At 46.0% G+C, this 21730-nt stretch overlaps 1 protein-coding gene across 3 annotated transcripts in view; it reads left to right on the top strand.

Moving 5' to 3' along the window:
• Nucleotides 1–6327: 6327 nt before the first annotated feature.
• LOC140396973 (uncharacterized) overlaps nucleotides 6328–21730 on the top strand; it is a 115086-nt gene continuing 99683 nt past the window's right edge. For 2 of the 3 annotated variants that reach the window (XR_011936659.1, XM_072485977.1), the window contains exons 1-3: nucleotides 6365–6443; nucleotides 12269–12366; nucleotides 16398–16553. Coding sequence is in view for 2 of the 3 variants with exons in the window: in XM_072485977.1 (XP_072342078.1) it covers nucleotides 16453–16553 (101 nt within the window). In the remaining variant the exon portion in view is untranslated. Of the gene's footprint in view, nucleotides 6444–12268; nucleotides 12367–16397; nucleotides 16554–21730 lie in introns of all 3 variants that reach the window. The other variant, XM_072485985.1, reaches the window with a different exon arrangement.

A 21730-nucleotide genomic window follows, 5' to 3' on the forward strand; every position in this document is an offset into this window, starting at 1 on the left:
GGGTGGAGCGATAGGCCAGCAAGGCAAGGTAGAAATCGGACCCAGCATCGGCAGCCTTGCAGAGGAGCCGTTTGACTATGTGGACTCCCTTCTCCGCTTTGCCGTTGGATTGGGTGTACAGGGGACTGGATGTCACATGGGCAAAATTGTACCGCCCGGCAAAGTTGGACCATTCCTGGCTTGCGAAACAGGGGACATTGTCCGACATCACAGTGAGTGGGATGCCGTGTCGAGCAAAGGGTGTCCTTACAGGCACAGATGACTACAGACGATGTGATATCGTGCAACCGTATCACCTCCGGGTAATTCGAAAAGTAGTCCACGATCAGGACATAGTCTCTATCCAGCGCGTGGAACAGTTCGATGCCCACCTTGGTCCAAGTTGACGTGACCAGTCATGGGGCTGCAGGGTCTCACATGGTTGGGCCGGCTGGAAGCGCTGACAAGTGGGGCAGTTGAGCACTGTGTTGGCTATGTCATCATTGATGCCGGGCCAGTACACTGCCTCTCGGGCCCGTCGGCGACTCTTTTCCACGACAAGATGGCCCTCGTGTAGCTGTCCCAGGATGAGCTGGCGTATGCTATGCGGGATGACAATGCGGTCCAGTTTCAGAAGAACCCCGTCTACTACCGCCAGATCATCTCTGACATTATAGAACTGGGGGCATTGTCCCTTGAGTCACCCGTCTGTTAGGTGGCGCATGACTCGCTGTAGCAAAGGGTCAGCTGCCGTCTCGCGGTGAATTTGGACGAGGCGTTCATCCGTGTCAGGTAGATTGGAGGCCACGAAGGCCACATGGGCGTCAACCTGGGAGACGAATCCCGCTGGGTCACAAGGAGTGTTGACTGCCCTGGAGAGAGCGTCTGCAATGATGAAGTCTTTGCCTGGGGTGTATACCAGCTGGAAGTCATATCGCCGGAGCTTGAGAAGAATACGCTGGAGGCGAGGCGTCATGTCGTTCAAGTCTTTCTGTATTATATTGACCAGCGGGCGATGGTCGGTCTCGACGGTGAATTGAGGAAGTCCATACACATAATCATGAAACTTAACCACACCGGTCATAAGGCCCAGGCACTCCTTTTCTATCTGCGCATAGCGCTGCTCCGTGGGGGTCATGGCGTGTGACGCATATGCAACGGGGGCCCATGATGAGGCCTCATCGCGTTGCAGGAGCACTGCCCCAATGCCAGACTGGCTGGCATCGGTTGAAATTTTGGTCTCTTTTGCTGGAGAAAGCTAAGACCGGGGCCATGGTGAGTTTGGTTTTGAGTTCTCTCCATTCGCGCTCGTGGGCAGGAAGCCATTGGAAGTCTGTCGTCTTCTTGACCAGGTTCCTGAGAGCCGTGGTATGAGAGGCGAGGTTAGGGATGAACTTCCCTAAAAGGTTGACCATGCCCAGAAATCGGATTACCGCCTTCTTGTCCTCTGGCGTTTTCATGGCTGTGATAGCAGCCACCTTGTCCGCATCCGGCTGTACACCCAACTGGGAGATGTGATCCCCGAGGAACTTGAGTTCTGTCTGGCCAAAAGAGCATTTGGCCCTGTTGATGCGGAGGCCCTGCTCACGTATACATTTGAATACGCACTGGAGGCGACTGACATGCTCCTGCGGGGTGGTGGACCAAATGATTATGTCGTCGACATAGATGCGAACACCTTCAATGCCTTCCATCATTTGTTCCATAATCCTATGGAACACTTCTGAAGCAGATATGATCCCAAACGGCATCCTGTTGTAACAATATCTGCCAAAGGGGGTATTGAATGTACACAGTTACCTGCTGGATTTGTCGAGCTGGATTTGCCAGAATCCTTTTGAGGCGTCGAGTTTGGTGAAGAGCTTGGCACGAGCCATCTCACATGTGATCTCCTCGCGCTTGGGAATTGGATAATGCTCCCTCATGATACTGCGATTTAGATCCTTGGGATCAATGCAAATTCTCAATTCGCCGGAAAGCTTTTTTACACAAACCATGGAACTGACCCAGTCGGTTGGTTCCGTGACTCTGGAGATCACTCCTTGGTCCTGGAGGTCCTGCAGCTGCTGCTTGAGGCAGTCCTTGAGGGGTGCTGGGACCCTGCGAGGTTCGTGCACCACAGGCGTAGTATTCGGTTTCAATGAGATCTTGTAGGTGTATGAGAGCGTGCCCATGCCTTCGAAGACGTTGTGGTGCTGGTTGATGATGGCGTCGAGTTGCGCCCTGAAGTCGGTGAACTGAAAGGCAGACGTGTCATCAGGAGAGAGCGAGTGAACTCTCTGAACTAGGTTCAACAGCTTGCATGCCTGTGCGCCGAGCAGGGAGACTTCCGAGAAGCCCACGATTTCAAAAGGAAGGATGGCTTTGCGTGACCTGTGCGTCACTTCAAGTTGGCACGAGCCGCTGGCATCAATGGCATTGCCATTGTAATCCAATAGCTGGCAGGCTGATGAAAGGATGGCTGGTTTGACACGAGGGCTTTGGAATTCAGACCGCACAATGAGATTGGCGGAGGCACCAGTGTCCAGGCGGAATCGTATTTGGGACCGGTTGACCGTCAGGGTGGCACACCACTCATCGTCTGGATCGATGTTGTATACCGTCAGCGGCTGGCGTCTTTGTACCCTGTTTTTTGTCACGATACCGACTCGAAAAGGCGCCTTCGGGTCCTCGGTGGCACTGCTGTGTGGGAGGTCCGCAACGGACTCGGTGACCGTGGGTTGAATTGCCCGAACATTCCTGCGAGGCTGGCTGAAGCGATATGAGTTGGCAGGCTGAGCTGCTCGACAGCAGGCAGCATAGTGGCCAAGTCTGCCACATCTTAGGCATTGTCAAGATTTGGCAGGGCATTGCCGTTTTAAATGGGCAGAGCCACAATTGCTGCACGTCGTAGCATCAGCAGGTTCGCTGCACCACCGCGCATGCGTGGTGCGGTCGTGCATGGTGCGCGCCTGCGCATTACATTCTTCGACGTCGGCGTCCCCTCGTTTGGTGCGCACAAGCGTGGGAGTCCGCGAAAAGCGGGCGAAATGGCCGACCTCATCCAGGCTGATGGACTGGAGTTGCTCAATTGCTTGGATCCGTTCCGCCTCGTGGGGTCCTTGCCGTGCCATTTCAGCTGCTTGGATGTGGGAATACCGACTCGTGGTGTTTTTGTGTAGGACACAGATCTCAATGGCGGTCGCTAGGGTGAGTTGCTTTACTTTGAGGAGCTGCTGTCGTAGGGGGTCCGACTGAACACCGAAAACGATCTGGTCGCATATCATGGAGTCGGAGGTGGGCCCATAGCCGCAAGACTGCGCAAGGATGCGGAGGTGAGTGAGAAAGGATTGGAAATGTTCATCCTTACCCTGCAAACGCTGTTGGAACACGTAGCGCTCGAAACTTTCATTCACGTCTACGCTGCAGTGAGTGTCAAACTTGAGGAGGACCGTCTTGAACTTTGTTTTATCTTCATCATCCGCAAAGGTGAGAGAATTGAAAATGTGGATGGCATGGTCTCCGGCCGTGGAGAGGAGGAGAGCAATCTTTCTGGTATACGAGGCGTTCTCCCTGGCTGTGGCCTGTAGGAAGAGCTGGAAGCGCTGTTTGAATATCTTCCAGTTGGCCCCTAGGTTGCCGGCGATGCGGAGCGGCGGCGGCGGGCAGATGTTGTCCATGTTGCAGGATGATGGAATGCTGGCGGAAGGCAGATCACTTGCAGGTAGGTCTAAGAAGTGCTAATATCCCTCAACTCCTGGTATCATGTGGTGTTGGGCGCACTGGATCCGTGGAACACATACAGGTCACCAACACTTAAATAGTGAAACACTATTTTATTTAGTCATTAACAGTTTAACATATTCTCACTGTGGGTTAACACGCTACTAGATTTAACTAAAGACCTTTGCCTTGTCCTAACCAGTCTATGCACTCAGCACATGGTGAATGTCTGTGCTGCAGGCTGTGAGCTCTGTCCTACTAGGAAGCTGCAGCTCGAATGAGCGGGAACTCTGATGCCCCCTGTCTTTATAGTGCGTGTGCTCTAACTGGTGATTGGCTGCGGTGTTGTGTGTATTGATTGGTCCCTCTGTGTGTCCATCAGTGTGTGTGTCTGCACCATGATATACTGGTGTATATTATGACATTAATGTCCTCCTTTATTTGGGTGGGTAAGACTCCAAGGATCTGTGGGGCTTTGCTCCAAAGAGACAGACAATCAGGGGCTTGGCTCTACCCAAATTATTACTTTACTATTGGGCAGCCAATATTCAGAAGGTATTGTTGTGGTTCAATATGGGGACAGAGGGAAGCGAGCTCTTACACTGCGTAATAGTTACTGCATCATTGCACTTCTCTCCGATAAGATTTTCCCTGAATCTAGTGGTGGCCTCCACCCTGAGAATTTAGAAGCAATTCAGACAAGCTCTGTTCCCTGTGTTTGCTAGCCCCCATCTGCAACAACCACGTTTAACTGCCAGCGGGTTTGAACTCGACGTTTAAGTCCTGGGGGTGGGGGGGCGGATCTGGAGAAGTTTGGAGACTTGTTGGTGGGGGGTGGGTTTGCCAGTTTAAAGGAGCTGGCAGAGAAATTTCAACTACCAGGTTCCAGTCTTTTTTTCGAGGTGTTTTCCGGTTCACGATTTTTTTGCTTTCCCCTCACTCCCTTTGTCTTTGGCTGAGCCTGATGAGGGGTCTATTCCAGGCATATATGGCCATCATCCTCTCAGTGGAGTCAGCTCTGTTGAGTGAGGTGAGTGCAAAATGGGAGGTTGAATTGGGTCCCATTCTGGATGGTGAGGTGTGGAGTGAGGCCCTTCACAGGGTCAATTACACATCTTCATGTTCCCGGCTAAGTTTGATTCGATTCAAGGTTGTGAATAGGGCGCATCTGACTGAAGCGAGGAAGACTGGATTTTCCTCTGGGCTGGAAGATAGGTGCAGCTCTGGGGGGCTGGCTAAGCACACTCATATGTTCTGGTCTTGTCCCACGTTGGTAAGCTGCTGGGCCTCATTCTTTAACACTATGTCAGAGATACTCAATGTTGAAGTGGATCCATGTCTGCTGGTGTTCATATTTGGGATATCAGACTCATCGGTTCTTCAGTCGGGTGTGAAGGCGATGTCTCGCCTTCGCCGCGTTGATAGTCCAGAGGCAAGTTCTCCTTGAGTGGCTGTCTCCTACTCGGCCTAGTATCTCGGCTTGCTTAGGTGATGTCATGTCTTTTCTACATTTTGAGAAAGTTAAGTAGAGGTTCAGCAGAAGTGGCAGCCACTAATTTCCTTTTTTAAGGAGCTAGTCACCGTCAGCTGTTAGGGGGATTACTTTAGTTTTGGGGTTAAAGTTAATGTATTTTTGCTTCTTTGTGTCTTCGATTGTGTAATTTTGGCCAATTGTGTTGGATGGTTTTGTTTTATATGAATTTTTTTAGAAAGAGTAAAGAGAACCCTGCATCTACCTCTATTATATGTGACCTAAGAATGCCAATTACCCAGCACGGGAAATAGAGTACATCTGCGAATAGGACCAAGTACCAATGTTTCTCAGTATGCTGAACACAAATGAGCATTCACCAAAATGAAAAACAGAAGTACTTTTTTTAAAAAGCTCAAATTAAAGTTGGCATTTCTCAATTTTTTACATATTTCATTCATTGGAAAAGGAAAGAGAATTGAGGCACAGTTGGCAAGTGTAGAAATGTGTGATTTGTCACAAGTTTGGCACTGTTGTATACTTTTTATCTCAGCGCTATGCAGGGATGACACACTGGATTATATGTGTATAACAGGAATTTATTTACAAGTGTTTTTTTAAAATGTCTGCTCCAGCAACTTCCAGCAGCTAAAATCCTGCTTTGTTTACATTTCTCTGAATGCACACACAGGTTTAACCATTCAAGCACAGTGAGCATCAATAGTAGACTGACTCACATAATCAAGCACTGAACAATTGAACACCACAGGCACCACATTGTCACTTGGAGATCACAGGTTTTGGATTATACTCCCATTCAGTGCAACAATATATTATGGAAAAGTGCCAATTCACTGTGCAATATAAACAAAAAACATTCTTCAAGAGTGCAGCACAGTATGCAGCTTAAGAGTACAGACCAGCACACAGGTTAATAATTCTAGTGACTGCAAGGAGCACACTAACCATGATAATGAACTTCAAACAGTTTATCAATGTCATCTCAACCCTGAGACGCATTACTCAGTATTTGTTACTCTATAAAAGAAGTGAAAAGCTTTATTTATTCTCACAGGGAATGTGGACGTCACTGGTTAAGCCACTATATGTTACTGCCCATCCCTAATTCCCCTTGAAAAAGTGGTGGTGAGTGTCCTACTTAAATCGTTGTGGTCCAAAGGATGTACACCTACAGTGCTGTTCGGGAGGGAGTTCCAGGATTTCGACTCAGCGACAGCGAAGGAACTGCAACAGAGTCAGGATGGTGTGTGGCTAGGAGGGGAACCAGCAGGTAATGGTGTTCCCATGCATCTGCTGTCCTTGTCCTTTTAGGTGGTGCAAGTTGCAGGTTTGGAAGGTGTTTTTGAAGGAACCTTGGTGAGTCCTGTGGCCCTGGTGAGTGAATCTATGGGTAGCATTTTTGATTTTTTTTTTGCATTATTTTCCTGAGGGAACGGGGAGAGGAATTGAATTGTTATAGTGGACAACTCCAGCTTTTTGTACCAATCCACATGTTGGAAGTGCACTGATATCATATTACAGGATTGTAGGTGAGGCAATATCAGATAGTAGATGGTTACTGTTTTTTTTCGAGGGTCAGAATCATCTGCCTGAGAGTCAGAATCATCTTATTACTGCTACCACACGTCGTACCAGAAACTGTTAAGTGTGAGCACTTTTGATTCTCTGATAATCACTGGCACTCAGAATCCCTCTCCTGCTCTTACTGGCAATCAAGATGCTGAAAAAAATGTCAAATCCCCGTCCTCAGCACCAAACAGCCAAAAGAGGCCATGAAAAAAAGTGATGTGGCACTGAATGGTGGATGAGGGGACAAAGGCGGTGGAAAAGAAACCTCCCAATGTCCCAAGGTGTTGTATGGAAAAGGTGGGGAATTTCTCTAGAGCACACATTCAAAAATAAATCTCCAGTGCTTTACCTTAATATTTGCAGCACAACCTACAACTCGAATAGTAGTAGCCATTGTCAAAATAAGCTTCTTTTCAGCCCTCGAACATGTCTGTTAGGTGTTTAAATCTGGTAACCCTGATATTGAAGTTTAACTAAGAGACAAGCTACTGTCATTCCATATGACACCATGTGATTTTTCAGATAAATCACTGCCAGTTCAGATTGTTACACATTTTCATTAAGCATGACGTTTTTAGTTTTTAAATTCCCAGTCTGGCATATATTAGCACTTGAAGTTATTTCAAGAGAGCCTCTGAATTAGGAAAGAAGAATGTCAAAGCAATTCTTTCCAAAATAATTCATCCATTAACTTTGCACCTCCAGATGGCAGTGTTGACGGAAAATAATTTGATCATCTGTAAGTCTCAATAAAGAATTATGAAGTGGTGCATAAAGCGAAGGCCATCATCCTCCACTTCTCTTTATGCCAGCTCTTGGATTTACAGAACAATCCCATAGAACATATTTGTGGTCCTTGGAGTCTTCCTTCAGTGGAGGATCGGCTTCTCATGTTCACTCATCTATTGCTTTTTTGGAAACGGTGTGACTTCCTCCTGAGCTAGATAAGAGGCAGGTTTTATTTGGTAGGAGCAGAGTGGTGAAGGATGAGTTATAAAGGGTTAAAGAAAGAGAAACAGTTTTCAAAAGCTGAGGGGTCAATAATCAAAAGGTGATTGGCAAAACAACCAGATTATAATCTGGAAAGCACTGCATGAGAGGGCAGTGAATGTAGATTCAGTAGTAGCTTTCAAGGGAGGTCTTGTGGCGCAGAGATTGTATGCCTACATGGCCAGAAGCTCAGGGTTTGATGCCTATTTCAGGACATGATGTCCAGATATGTACTGCAGACAGCAATGACAAACCACTGAAGCACTTTGTCAAACTAAATCATGGACCAATCCAATGGACATCCTTGGTCACCAACACCCTTTTAGATACCTGAAGGAAGACAGTGGAAATGATTAGCATCTGAGATCATGGCTTTCCATAGATTTGATAAGACTACTCAAAGTGTGCCCTCTTCAGATGACTATCATTCCCTCCTCAGAAGGTAAAAATGATTAGAGATAGTTTCTGAAATAGATCACTCAGAATGTAAGTTTTAAACTTCCCAATGTTGAAAAGTCATTTATCAACAGGCCCAAAATTAAATGAGATCTCTGTTGTACAATTGAGCTGTTCCCAGCTGTGCCATTGAGCTGGTCCCAGTTGTACTATTGAGCTGTTCCCTGTTATCCATTGGGCTGGTCCCAGTTGTACCATTGAGCGGTTCCCAATTATATTATTGAGCTGTTCCCAGTTGTACCATTGAGCTGTTCCCGGTTGTACCGTTGAGGTGTTCCCAGTTATACCGTTGAGATGTTCCCAGTTGTACCATTGAGCTGTTCCCTGTTGTACCATTGAGCTGTTCCCGGTTGTACCGTTGAGGTGTTCCCGGTTGTACCGTTGAGCTGTTCCCGGTTGTACCATTGAGCTGTTCCCTGTTGTACCATTGAGGTGTTCCCGGTGGTACTGTTGAGGTGTTCCCGGTTGTACCATTAAACTGTTCCCAGTTGTTCCTTTGAGCTGCTCGCTTTCGTACCATTGAGCTGTTCCTAATTGAATTGTTTGCACTTAAGCCATCGAACCAGTTCCAGTTATGTCCAGTGAGGATGTTTAAATGGGAAAAGCTCAATGGATAACAGGGAACTGCTCATTGGTTCTCAACATAAGAGCTTAAATACCCTCCTCATCCCACTCCCGGGGGACAGCTCAGGTGTGGGTGAAATCCATGGTGTATCCTCTCTTGTTACAACAATTATTTGTATTTAGCTGTCATCTTTAATGTATGTGGGTAGGAAAGTTGAATTAAAGACACAATCAGATCAACCATGATTCACTGGTGCAAATTTTAAACCTCACCATATCTGAAGGTGGGGAGACACATCCCCTGGCCTTTAGAAGTTATTATTTGTATACCCCCCTTTACTGATAAACAATGGGCAGGTTTCTCCGTCCCGCCATGCCAGATTTCTGGTTCAGCATGCCGGCGGGATGCTCGTTTCGCCGGCTGGTCAATGGGGTTTCCCATTGTGGGGCCACCTCACGCCGTCGGGAAACCCCTGGGCTGCCGGCAAAACGGAGCAACCGACGGCAGAGAATTCAGCCCAATATTTTTGATATAGCCATTTACACCTCTATGTCTCTAGACACCTGCTAATCTAATTACTGGGCAAATCACATCCTATTATTCCTCTAGATGCCTGCTAGTGTTGTTACTTTTCTGTTATTGCGTTTTCATCTCAAGTTCACTGTAAACCTCATTAATTTCCCAAATTCCTAACATAAACAGCAAGAGTTTCACTATTGCCAAGCCACCCTTAGCACAGTTTCAAATTAGCTTCTGTACAAGGAATAATCCCACAAAAATCTATCCCACCCTCAATCTAAAAGTTGCGGGTGGTTTAGCACAGTGGGCTAAGACAGCTAGCTTGCAATGCAGAACAAGACTAGCAGCGCGGGTTCAATTCCCGTTCTAGCCTCCCCGAACAGGCGCTGGAATGTGGCGACTAGGGGCTTTAAACAGTAACTTCATTGAAGCATACTTGTGACAATAAGTGGTTATTATTATTATTAAAAGTTATTTGGCTTCTCACTGATGTAAGATATAGGTGCATCACAGTGATAATCCACAGCCTTAATTATCGCAGGGTTGGACTTTCACCCCCTTCAGAGGCAGGAAGTCCAGCCCAAGAGAGCTGCCAACCAATCTGATTGGCTGGCCACTCTGCAGACCCAGCAGCCCCAGAAGGCAGTAGTGGCCATTGCTGGGACTACAAGCAGTCCTGAGGAAGAAATGAAGATGTCTCCCGGACTTCAGGTAAGTCTGGGGATTTTGGATGGGCACAGCTGGAAGACCCCAGGGAAGGAGCATTGGGATAGGGGATGGATTAGAGAAGCCATGGGGGGTGAAAAAGGGGAGGGGGTGCTATCTTGCTGGTGGTGCCCTGGATGGGCACAGGGGATCCCCAGTGGACCCCCCCCCCTCAAAGGTGGTACTGCATTCCTGCCTTACAACAGCCAGCGCTGTCAAAGATGTAGGTCTGTTCGCCTTGATTCGGCCATCTCTCACATATCAGACCATGGTATTGGAGGCAGAATGAAGCCCTTCCGTGACAGTTATTTCTCCACTTAAGAGCTTAAATAGCCCCCTCGCTTTGGATTTCGCCATTGGCGACCGGAGAATCCAGCCCCAGGAATTTCTGAGATGTAGACAGCCGAATCCACAGGGTGGGATAGCAAAGAATAGCAGTATAACTGTTAGCACCCTCATTGGGGAAGCAGGCTAATTCTCCATCCAACAGTCAGGCAGGCCAGTCCCATCTCTGATCCAAGTTGTGGAGGCCTAGTCCACATTTAGAGCTACGGCAGATAAAAATAATAATAATAATTGTAGATATTATCCAATAAAAGACAGTTTTGTGCCTTTGCTGAACCAGGAAAAGACATTTTCCCAGATCTGGTCGCCTAAGCGGTATTGTGTGGTAACTCTTAGCTGGATTTGGCCTATATAAAATTATAAAAATTAGATATTGCTTGAGAAAAGTAGGGACGTCCAGCCCAAGAGAACTGCCAACCAATCTGATTGGCTGGCCAATTGAGAAGAGTTGGCAGCACGGCAGCACAAGTGGCTAGCACTGTGGCTTTACAGCACCAGGGTCCCAGATTCGATTCCTCGCTGGGTCACTGTCTGTGCGGAGTCTGCACGTTCTCCCCCTGTCTGCGTGGGTTTCCTCTGGGGGCTCCTGTTTCCTCCCACAGCCCAAAGACGTGCAGGTTAGGTGGATTGGCCATGATAAATTGCCCCTAGTGACCAAAATGTTTGGGAGGCATTATTGGGTTACGGGGATAGGGTGGAAGTGAGGGCTTAAGTGGGTTGGTGCAGACTCGATGGGCCGAATGGCCTCCTGCTGCACTGTATGTTCTATGTTCTATGTATAAAAGGGGCTTCTCAGTGAGTTCATGGAATATGGGTATATTTTGGGTATACGGGGTAGCCTCAGATAAAACGGTATGTTTAGTTAATCATATACTTAAGTGTCAGAGTGTATATCAATCTTTTGTTGTGTGTTTTTTATCCCTTTTCTTTTACTTTAAGAAAGATTCTTTATTAATTCTTCACACAAACTAGTCTGGTTCCTCATCAGGCTGTACATTGTTCCTCACATTATTCCAAACAAAAATACACCACTAAGATCCAGTGTTTCAAGTTTTCCTTCAGGGTTTTGAGATACTCTCACAGGTAGCATCAGCAAGGTTCTTAACGCTCATCAATACCAAGGTTAGCATAACAATCAATCATTCATTCTGGTGTTAAAAATGTATAATTAAGTTGAAGAGCTCAGGGGAAGCTGGTAACAATGCATGACCCTTCCTTTTTCAAACCAATTAATTCAATTATATATGATTAGTTTTCACTTCACCATTGCCTTTTATAAATTACATACTAACGACTAATTTACACTTGATGAAAGGGTCCAACACTACCCTCAATGCACCAATGCGCTATTAATTGTTCAAACTTGCAAATTTTGCTATTTTCAAAACAGCCAGAATCAGTATTAATTCATTAATAAATAATTTGCTCCATAAGTCTCTATCAACCTCAGCACAAAAAGCAATGGGTCCACCATTTGAAATGAATATTGATAGGATCCATGATGCACTTTGTCAAGGTACAAACCTATGTCGTTCACAAAGACAAAAGTAATAAATCAAGATCCTCAGCAAAATTCACTGACGCCTCAATACGTCTTAGTGCACTTAAACCTCAGGTGACTTGCCAACAATCTCAGCTCTCCGCCCATTTCCCGAGACGATTTGAAAAGGTAGCCCAGTGTCACACCTCAGTGACTTGGTTGATCATGTGTTAATAAAGTACATTGTTGCAGAACAAAAGCTGGCAATCTGAAAAGCAATCTCAATTCGTTTCTGCAAAATAATTTTCATAAGTAGAATTGTAATTAACTGAATTTTAATTTGAATGGAAGCCTGACAATTTTGCAGAAAGGTGAGGGATTAAATATAATTACTTGATTCAACCACCACTTGCCCTCAGTAGTCAATTATTTCCTTACTAACTGACAGATCTCTCATTTAATTCAGTCTGATCTACACCTCCACTGAATGGCTGGGCTTCAGCACTCGTACCCTTGATGTAAAATGGAGCCACGGAGAACAGGAAAGTGCAATGCCACTTTTAGGTAGGAACTGGGCCCTATCAGCATCCATTAAACAGTTTCCTTTGTCTATAGTGCTGTGATTAACACTGGCTTAAAGGAACAGTTCGTAGTATTGTAAAGGTGCTGGCAACTTCCACGATCCCGGAATTAAAATGGTTCACAGCAGTGACGTACTCTTGAAGTGTCATCATTGCTGTAAGGTGGGAAACCTGGCAGCCAGTTTGCCAACAGCAAACTCCCACAGTCAGCAATGTGAAAAATACTAGGTGACCTGTTTTCTCTTGCGATGCTGGTTGTGGGATAAATATTGGCCTGGACTCTTGGGGGAATTCCCCCATTATTCCTCAAAAACGTGTCTTGCCATCTTTTAAATCCCCACCTGACAAGAACTTGGTTTAACTGAAAGACTGAAAGTGCAAAAAAAAAAGCAGTCCCAGATACATTATCTGGTCTAAGCAAAGTGAGCTGATTTCAGCCAGAGTGCCAAGAGGGGCAATATAATTGACCTCGGCGAGGTAAAGAAAACTATTTGCTCGGATTTCTGGTCCACATGGCAAGCCTGTTGAAAACTTTGTGGATGTTCAACAATGAAAATATTAGGGTCAATTGGAATTTCCCATCAGCCTCTCCTCTGAAATAGTCTGCCAACTCTCATTGTTAAGCTTCGCAAGCAAAAAACAGGCACAGTGATTAGCACTGCTGTCTCACAGCGCCAGGGACCTGGGTTCAATTCCAGCCTTGGGTGACTGTCAGCATGGAGTTTGCACATTCTCCCCGTGCCTGCGTGGGTTTCCTCCCACAGTCCAAAGATGTGCAGGTAAGTTGGGGCTACCGGGATAGGGCAGGGGAGTGGGCATAGGTAGGGTGCTCTTTCAGCGGGTCAGTGCAAACTCAATGGGCCGAATGGCATCCTTTTGCAGAAAGGGATTCTATGGATTTCTATAGGACTGCCTCCTAGAAATTCTTCAGTAACCAAGAAAGGAACTAATACTGGCCGGGAAGTAGGGCAGAATAGTTGGGGAAATAAAGCAAACAGATCTGATGGAGGAACAGAAACCAAGAACAGGATTATAGAATTTAGCAACAGGAAATGTTGGAAATATTCAGCAGGTCAGACAGCATCTGTGGAGAGAGCAACAGAATTATTGAAAGACTTTTGACCTGGAACACTAACTCACTTTCTTTCTCCACAGGTACTGCCTGACCTGCTGAGCTGTTCCACAATTTCTGTTTTTATTTCAGGTTTCCAACATTCAATTTTGCTTTAGTTTCAGGATTTAAGTCCTGATAATTGCAGCTATGTTTAAGTCTTCATCTGTAGGAAGATAAGAAAATGCTGGACGCGATGTAACGAAATGAAACAGAGTCCGTGTTTTCCCCAGCGCAGGTAGTGCTGAGAATGACCATGCTATCGAATGAGATTCTGCTTCATTTCAGGGACTCGGTGAAGAACGCCCTGCCGAGGTCGCACTTAGCCCCAGTTCCTGCACTAATGAGCTCCGCTTGCCAGGACAGGAAGAGAATAGCGCCCCGATCTCGAGACCCCCCCCCCCCCCCAATGCGGACCCCCCAATGTCCCAACTCACCCATGCACCCCACCTCATAAGGGCAGGGCACCCCTGAGCCCAATTCCTGGCATGGGCAAAATGCCACCAGCCTGGCACCCTGGCAGTGCCAACATGGCACCTGGATGGCACTGCCAGTGTGCCCAGGTGGCACTGCCAGGCTGGCAGTGCTCGAGTGGCATTGGGTGAGCCAGATACCACCCTACCCAAAGCCTGATCACCCAGGGCCCTCCAGTCACCTGGGAGACCCCACCCCCCACATGCCAGTGGTCCACGTTGGTGGAGACTATTACTGACCACTGCTCGTTCTGGCTTTTTGAGGTTCAAGGGTTAGATCCCTCATCTCGGGTAACTCCTGCAAATGCATATCAAAGTGTGCCTTACTGAACACTTCAGCATGCAAATTACGCTCCCGTTCATTGTGAGCAGGATCCAGATTGCGAGATCCCGTTAGATCTCTCAAGGCATAGCAAGCCGGGTAAATCTTACGCATGGCCTCTCGTGAGATTTACTGCCTGCGTTGCGTCGCGAGTCAGGCGCAGCTCGGCCGTTAGGTTTCGCCCGCTGTGTCCTGCTCACTAAATTCTGGGTAACTGCTTTGGGAACATGGGTCCTTGCTGGATTGATTAGGGAGGGGCGGGTGGTAGGGGGCAGGAGGGGGGGGAGATGGTGGAATCATGGTACTATCACCAAATTAGCAATCTGGAAGCCTAGCCTAATGCTCTGGAGACACAGGTTCAAGTCTCAGCACAGCAGCTCAAATATAAAACTAATCTCGGTAACTATCGTCAATTGTTGTAAAAACCCATCTGGTTTACTAATGTCCTTTAAGGAAGGAAATCTGCCGTCCTTATCTGGTCTGGCTTACATATGACTCCAAACACACAGCAATGTGGTTGACTCTTAACTGCCCTCTGAAATGACCCAGCAAGTCACTCAGTTCAAGGACAATCAGGGATGGGCAATAAATGCTGCCTTACCAGTGACACGCACATCCCAGGAAAGGAGAAAAGAATTAAAGTTTGCTTTAATGTGATTTTAAAGTAGAACATTGCACTATTGACAATAATATCTAATCGGTCTCTGAACAGCTGAGCCAGGTATTAAGAAATGCACTTAATTCCTCCATCTTATAACCAACAACTGCAATCTACAAAAGAATTGTGATTTTCATTAATGACTTGGATGAGGGAGTTGAAGGGTGGGTCAGTAAATTGGCAGACGATACGAAGATTGGTGGAGTTGTGGATAGTGAGGAGGGATGTTGTCGGCTGCAAAGAGACATAGATAGGATGCAGAGCTGGGCTGAGAAGTGGCAGATGGAGTTTAACCCTGAAAAGTGTGAGGTTGTCCATTTTGGAAGGACAAATATGAATGCGGAATACAGGGTTAACAGTAGAGTTCTTGGCAATGTGGAGGAGCAGAGAGATCTTGGGGACTATGTTCATACATCTTTGAAAGTTGCCACTCAAGTGGATAGAGCTGTGAAGAAGGCCTATGGTGTGCTAGCGTTCATTAACAGAGGGATTGAATTTAAGAGCCGTGAGGTGATGATGCAGCTGTACAAAACTTTGGTAAGGCCACATTTGGAGTACTGTGTACAGTTCTGGTCACCTCATTTTAGGAAGGATGTGGAAGCTTTGGAAAAGGTGCAAAGGAGATTTACCAGGATGTTGCCTGGAATGGAGAGTAGGTCTTACGAGGAAATGTTGAGGGTGCTAGGCCTTTTCTCATTAGAACGGAGAAGGATGAGGGGTGACTTGATAGAGGTTTAGAAGATGATCAGGGGAATAGATAGAGTAAACAGTCAGAGACTTTTTCCCCGGGTGGAACAAACCATTACAAGGGGACATAAATTTAAGGTGAATGGTAGAAGATATAGGGGGGATGTCAGAGGTAGGTTCTTTACCCAGAGAGTAGTGGGGGCATGGAATGCACTGCCTGTGGAAGTAGTTGAGTCGGAAACATTAGGGACCTTCAAGCAGCTATTGGATAGATACATGGATTACAGTAAAATGATATAGTGTAGATTTATTTGTTCTTAAGGACAGCACGGTAGCATTGTGGATAGCACAATTGCTTCACAGCTCCAGGGTCCCAGGTTCGATTCCGGCGTGGGTCACTGTCTGTGCGGAGTCTGCACATCCTCCCCGTGTCTGCGTGGGTTTCCTCCGGGTGCTCCGGTTTCCTCCCACAGTCCAAAGATGTGCAGGTTAGGTGGATTGGCCATGATAAATTGCCCTTAGTGTCCAAAATTGCCCTTAGTGTTGGGTGGAGGTGTTGACTTTGGGTAGGGTGCTCTTTCCAAGAGCCAGTGCAGATTCAATGGGCCAAATGGCCTCCTTCTGTACTGTAAATTCAATGATAATCTATGATTAATCTAGGTCAAAGGTTCGGCACAAAATCGTGGGCCGAAGGGCCTGTTCTGTGCTGTATTTTTCTATGTTCTATGTAAGGTAATTGTCTATGTTTTCCTTCCGCTAACAGATTGACGTTTCAGTAATAATGCCCGAATCAATGGAAATTGCCTCGGCAGCATGAGATGATGAAGCCAATTAATCATCTAATTACAAACTGCAGGAGCTATAAGGCTGTTGAGGAAAAAACAACACTGGTAGCAGAAAACATCCTGCACAAAGAAAGGTGCTTTTCATTTTGTATGTTATCGTCTTCAAAGTACAGAGTTAATACCTTGAATGTGTTTGGCAGATGGAGATAGCAAGAAACCTTTTAGCTGATTGTGCATTAGATTGAAAGAATACAGAAGCTTGCTCTGAGATTGATCTTCGGCCCTCAGCACCAATTGTACAACAACATCAATCATGTCATAAAACTCGAACACTACAAACAAGTCCATACTTGCACAAAGTTTCGAAAATACTGGGCGTGATTCAATGGGACAAAAACAGAGTCCCGTTTTGGACATGATTGGCGGGATGTTTCTTGGCACAGCGATGAGAAACGGCACGCTATTTAATGGGTCTTTGACAAGGTGTTTTTGCTTCGGCAAATCGGCCCAATGAGGTCACACTTACCTCATTCCCTGCACTGAATTACAGATCGGGCGCCATTTTAAAATGCCATCCCAGTTTATGAACCCCTTCAGCCACTCCAATATGGCCTCCAGCCAATAGGAATTGTTTTATTTGTCTTCTATTGATTACAATTTGAAAGTCATTTGAAAGGCAATTCGTAGACAATTTGAAGCTTTCAGAAGAATCAAAGACATTATCTTCTTGCTTAGGCAGACAGCTCAACAATAACTTTTAAAAGTCAAAGTCTGAAAATGAAACATGAAAAAGATAGAGAGCGAGTCTAAAACTAATCTAAAACTAAACTCCAACTCAGAACACTGAAAACACACTCAAAACACTCACAAAAACCCACAAAAACACACAGAAATGGTGGGGAAAACTTCTTCAGTTATACCCTTTCATATCTGTCTTAAGTCATCTAATCACACCCCAATATAATCCTAATTGGTTTGGGTTAGACTCAAACACATTTGATTTGACGGCAAACTGTCCATCTTCAATGTGCAACATTAGTTTTAATTCTTTCATGTCTGAATACTTGTGCATGTTATGGAATGCGATATTCTGCTTTATCTTTTACCAGCAAAAACTGGTCTTCTGCTGACTTAGCTGTTATCTGCATTGTGAACAATGGTGCCTTCATGTTGCTATGGTGCCTGCTTCGTCCTTGATCTGATTACTGGTACAGCTCATTTCTTAATGTCAAACTGTCTTTGAAAATATCTTAGTGAAAATGTTGTTTTTATCTCCAATTAGTTTATGCATGTGTCATGCTTTTTGTGCCTCTGTTGAAGCTATGTGATTTGTCATGACCTGAGGTAACGGGTGCTGAAATCCTCATTTTAAATGGGTATTTAAAACTGGGGCTTAATATTTATGCTTTAACAGCTATCTTTTACCTATACTAGTTGTATTAGAAATACCTGGCATCTACAATAGATAACTAAATACATCGATGTGCACATGCATATCACCATATTCCCCTTCCTTTGGAAGTGTTAACATTTACAAATGTAGCTGCGCTTTACAAAACATGATATGCATGATAACTTTATTCATATAGCTGTACACAGTTCACTACAAGTTCAGTCTCTCAGGTTTACGATCTAATCTGGTTGATCTCCTGAGCAATGACTGAATAGGCGATCGTGTTCCACCTTCATTTATTGTTGGTGTTCTTGCTTGTTCTGTATTTATTTCTGTGGATGTTTCTCTGATCGCTGGCTTTGATGGGTGGTCTGTATCCTTTTCAAGTGTTTTAGGATTACACATCAACTCTTCTGTTGGACTCAAAACGAAGGGACGTTGAACTTTCAACAGCGCTCAACGGTTTCTCCGCAATATTGAGCCATCCTCAGTGATGATGTGAAACGAATGTGGACTGCCTGTTGCAGTACCTTTGCATGCCTTGACCATCCGTTTCCATTGGCATCCTCCAGTCTAATCATGTTACCTGGATGCAGTGGCTGGAGCTTCCTTGTGGATCTATCATAGAACACTTTCTGCCTCCTTTTCTGAAGAATCAGTTTCCTCTCCAGTCCTCGATCTACATGGTGCGCTGCAATGGAAGGCAGGGTCATTCGTAGTTGCCTATTCATCAGCAACTGCACTGGTGACCGCCCATTGACAAGTGGTACAGAATGATAGTTCAAAAGTGCCAGATACATGTCTTCCTGCTGTCAATGGCTTTTATCAGCAAATGTGTAACAATGTGCACACCCTTTTCTGCCTTCCCGTTTGATTGAGGATATAAGGGACGTGAGACAATGTGCTTAAAGTCATAATAACGGGCGAACTCACTCCCGTGATTGTTTTTGAAGCAGGGACCATTGTCAGTCAGAACAGTGTTTGGTATGCCATGCCGGGCAAAAATCTCTTTGGCATGTTGGATAACACACCGAGCAGTCGAGTTAGCTAACTGTGCCAGCTCCGGGTAATTAGAGAGGTAGTTGATGACCAAAAGGTATTCTTTTCCATTGAAGGGGAAAAGATCCATGCCCACCTTCTGCCAAGGAGTTGTCATGATTTCACCCATGTGCATTGGCTCTTTGCTCTGCTTGCACTGGAACCTCTGACAGGTGTCACAGGTAGCACGGTAGCATTGTGGATAGCACAATTGCTTCACAGCTCCAGGGTCACAGGTTCGATTCCGGCTTGGGTCACTGTCTGTGCGGAGTCTGCACAACCTCCCCATGTGTGCGTGGGTTTCCTCCGGGTGCTCCGGTTTCCTCCCGCAGTCCAAAGATGTGCAGGTTAGGTGGATTGGCCGTGATAAATTGCCCTTAGTGTCCAAAATTGCCCTTAGTGTTGGGTGGGGTTACTGGGTTATGGGGATAGGGTGGAGGTGTTGACCTTGGGTAGGGTGCTCTTTCCAAGAGCCGGTGCAGACTCGATGGGCCGAATAGCCTCCTTCTGCATTGTAAATTCTATGAAACCATGACTGCAATGTCTTGGGTGATGCCTGGCCAATAAACTGTATCCCTGGCCCTGCGCTGGAACTTTTCAATTCCCAGGTGCCTTTCATGGAGCTTCTTGAGAATGAGTGGCCTCAAGGAATGCGGAATCACAATCCTATGCTGCCGCGGTAGAAATTCCCCTTCTCAGCTCCGCCCTCACATTGTAATAACCCGAGCAGGAACCCTTGGGCCATCCCTTATGGAGGACTGGGTCCTTGGCTGTTTCTTCCTTTATTAGGCACGACTTCTCATCAGAGACTGGAAGAGATGCAGCGACAAGATTGACATGGACTTGCACGTCCTCATCAACCAGGTGTATCTCTTTAATGCCCTTGGCTCGAGAAAGCGTGTCAGTGACAATGAGATGCTTGCCTGGTGTGGAGATTAGGTCGAAATCGTAGCGTTGGAGCTTCATCATCATGCGCTGGATCCTCGGGCACATTTCGCACAAATTCTTCGGCACAATTGAGATGGGTGGCCAGTGGTCAGTCTCCACAAGAAAGGCCGGAAGACCATAAAAATAATCATGGAACTTGTCCAAACCACTGACTAACCCGAGGCATCCTTTTTCAATTAGCACATATCTGTGCTCCATCTCGGACATTGCTCTGGAAGCGTCTGCTGCAGATGGCCAGTTCTTATCTGCATCCTGCTGCAGTAACACCGCTCCCAGCACTTCCTTAGATGCATCGGTTGAAATTTTGTTCTTTTTCACAAGGTCAAAAAAATGCTAGAACTGGTGCTGTAGTCAAGGAGACTCGTAATGCTTGCCACTCCTGCTCATGTTTTGGGAGTCCTTTGGAACACCGCATCCTTTTGAATCGTATCTCAGAGGCGAGAGGTTTTAGATGACAGGTTGGGAATAAATTTGCCAACAAAGTTGATCATTCCTAACATCCGTAGGATGTCTTTTTTTATCTGTGGGATGTGGCATCCTTTAAATAGCCTTTATCTTCTCAATATCCGGCTGCAAACCTTGTGCAGAGAGCCTGTCCCCCAAGAAGGCGATGCTGTCAACCCCAATTTGTTAAGCTTTAGACCATTCTTCTTTATACTCTTTAAGACCCTGAGAAGCCTTCAGTCATGCTCATCGCGTGTGGATCCCCCAGGTTATTATGTCATCCACATACTCGGATGATTGGTAACCCTTGAACTATGTGCTGCATGGCACGATGGAAAATTTCTGAAGCAGAAATTGTCAAATGGCATCCAAAGGAAACAATAGCGGCCAAAGGGTGTGTTAAACGTACACAGCTTTGTGCACGCATTGTCCAGCTTGAGCTGCCAGAAGCCTTGTGACGTGTCCAACTTGCTGAACCATGTTGTTGCTCCAGCCATCGCACATGTTATTTCCTCCCTCTTCAGAATCCAGTAGTTTTCTCTCTTGATGTTAAGGTTCAGGTCTTCATAGACCATTATCTGCTTTTTGATGCACACCATAGAGTTACTCCAGTCCATAGGCTCCTCTATGCATTTGATGACTCCTAGAGCCATCATTCTGTCTAACACTTAATTCCAGATCTTAATAAACTTGTGCATGAAGACATTTCTCATTTCCCCTTACTTCTTTGAACAAGTATTCTAAGCCTCTACCTGACAGGGTAAACCACTCCAAGGTGCTTCGCAGAAATGATTATCAAGCTAACTTTGACACAAGGAGAAATTAGCACAGATCAACAAAGGCAGGTAGGTTTCAAGGTGCATCTTAACATGAGAAAGAGAGGTGGTAGAATTTAGTAGGGGGATTTCAGAGTTTATGTTTAAGATTTTAGCTAGGAGCTCTGTTTTAGAAGCATGTACTTTATCAAAAACTCAACAGTTGTCACCTACTATAAGAAGCCCCAGCTACGGCAATTATCATCTGCCTGGGCAAGTCTGTCTATGCAGATTATAATAATGTCTGCACTCAATGTTTATTCCAGAGGCTCATCCCAAGTAGCCTCAGAAGATTTTCACACTGTCACTTAAGGTGCCATTAGGCATGCATTCTTCAACTCAGTTGCACATGTTTGAGGAGAGTTATGGAATTCATCCTGTTTGGCCTGACTGCAAGGCCACAGAAAAGGAATATATAATTTTACCATGTTGCTAGGATTCCCAAAGTGCAGGATGTAATTGACTGCATGCTTGTGCTAATGCAAACGCCGGACACCCACAATTTTCTTAATGGAAAAGGACATCCACTCACTGAAAATTCACGTTGTTAGTGGCCAAACACTTAGAATCTTTTTTGTACTTAAGGGCCGGAATTCTCCGGCCGTTCGCTGGTGTAGGATTTTCTGGTCCCGTCCGGAGTGCAGGCCCACCCATGGGTTTCCCGTCGACGTGG

The sequence above is a fragment of the Scyliorhinus torazame genome, chromosome 2 (assembly GCF_047496885.1).
Source record: "Scyliorhinus torazame isolate Kashiwa2021f chromosome 2, sScyTor2.1, whole genome shotgun sequence".
NCBI lineage: Eukaryota > Metazoa > Chordata > Chondrichthyes > Carcharhiniformes > Scyliorhinidae > Scyliorhinus > Scyliorhinus torazame.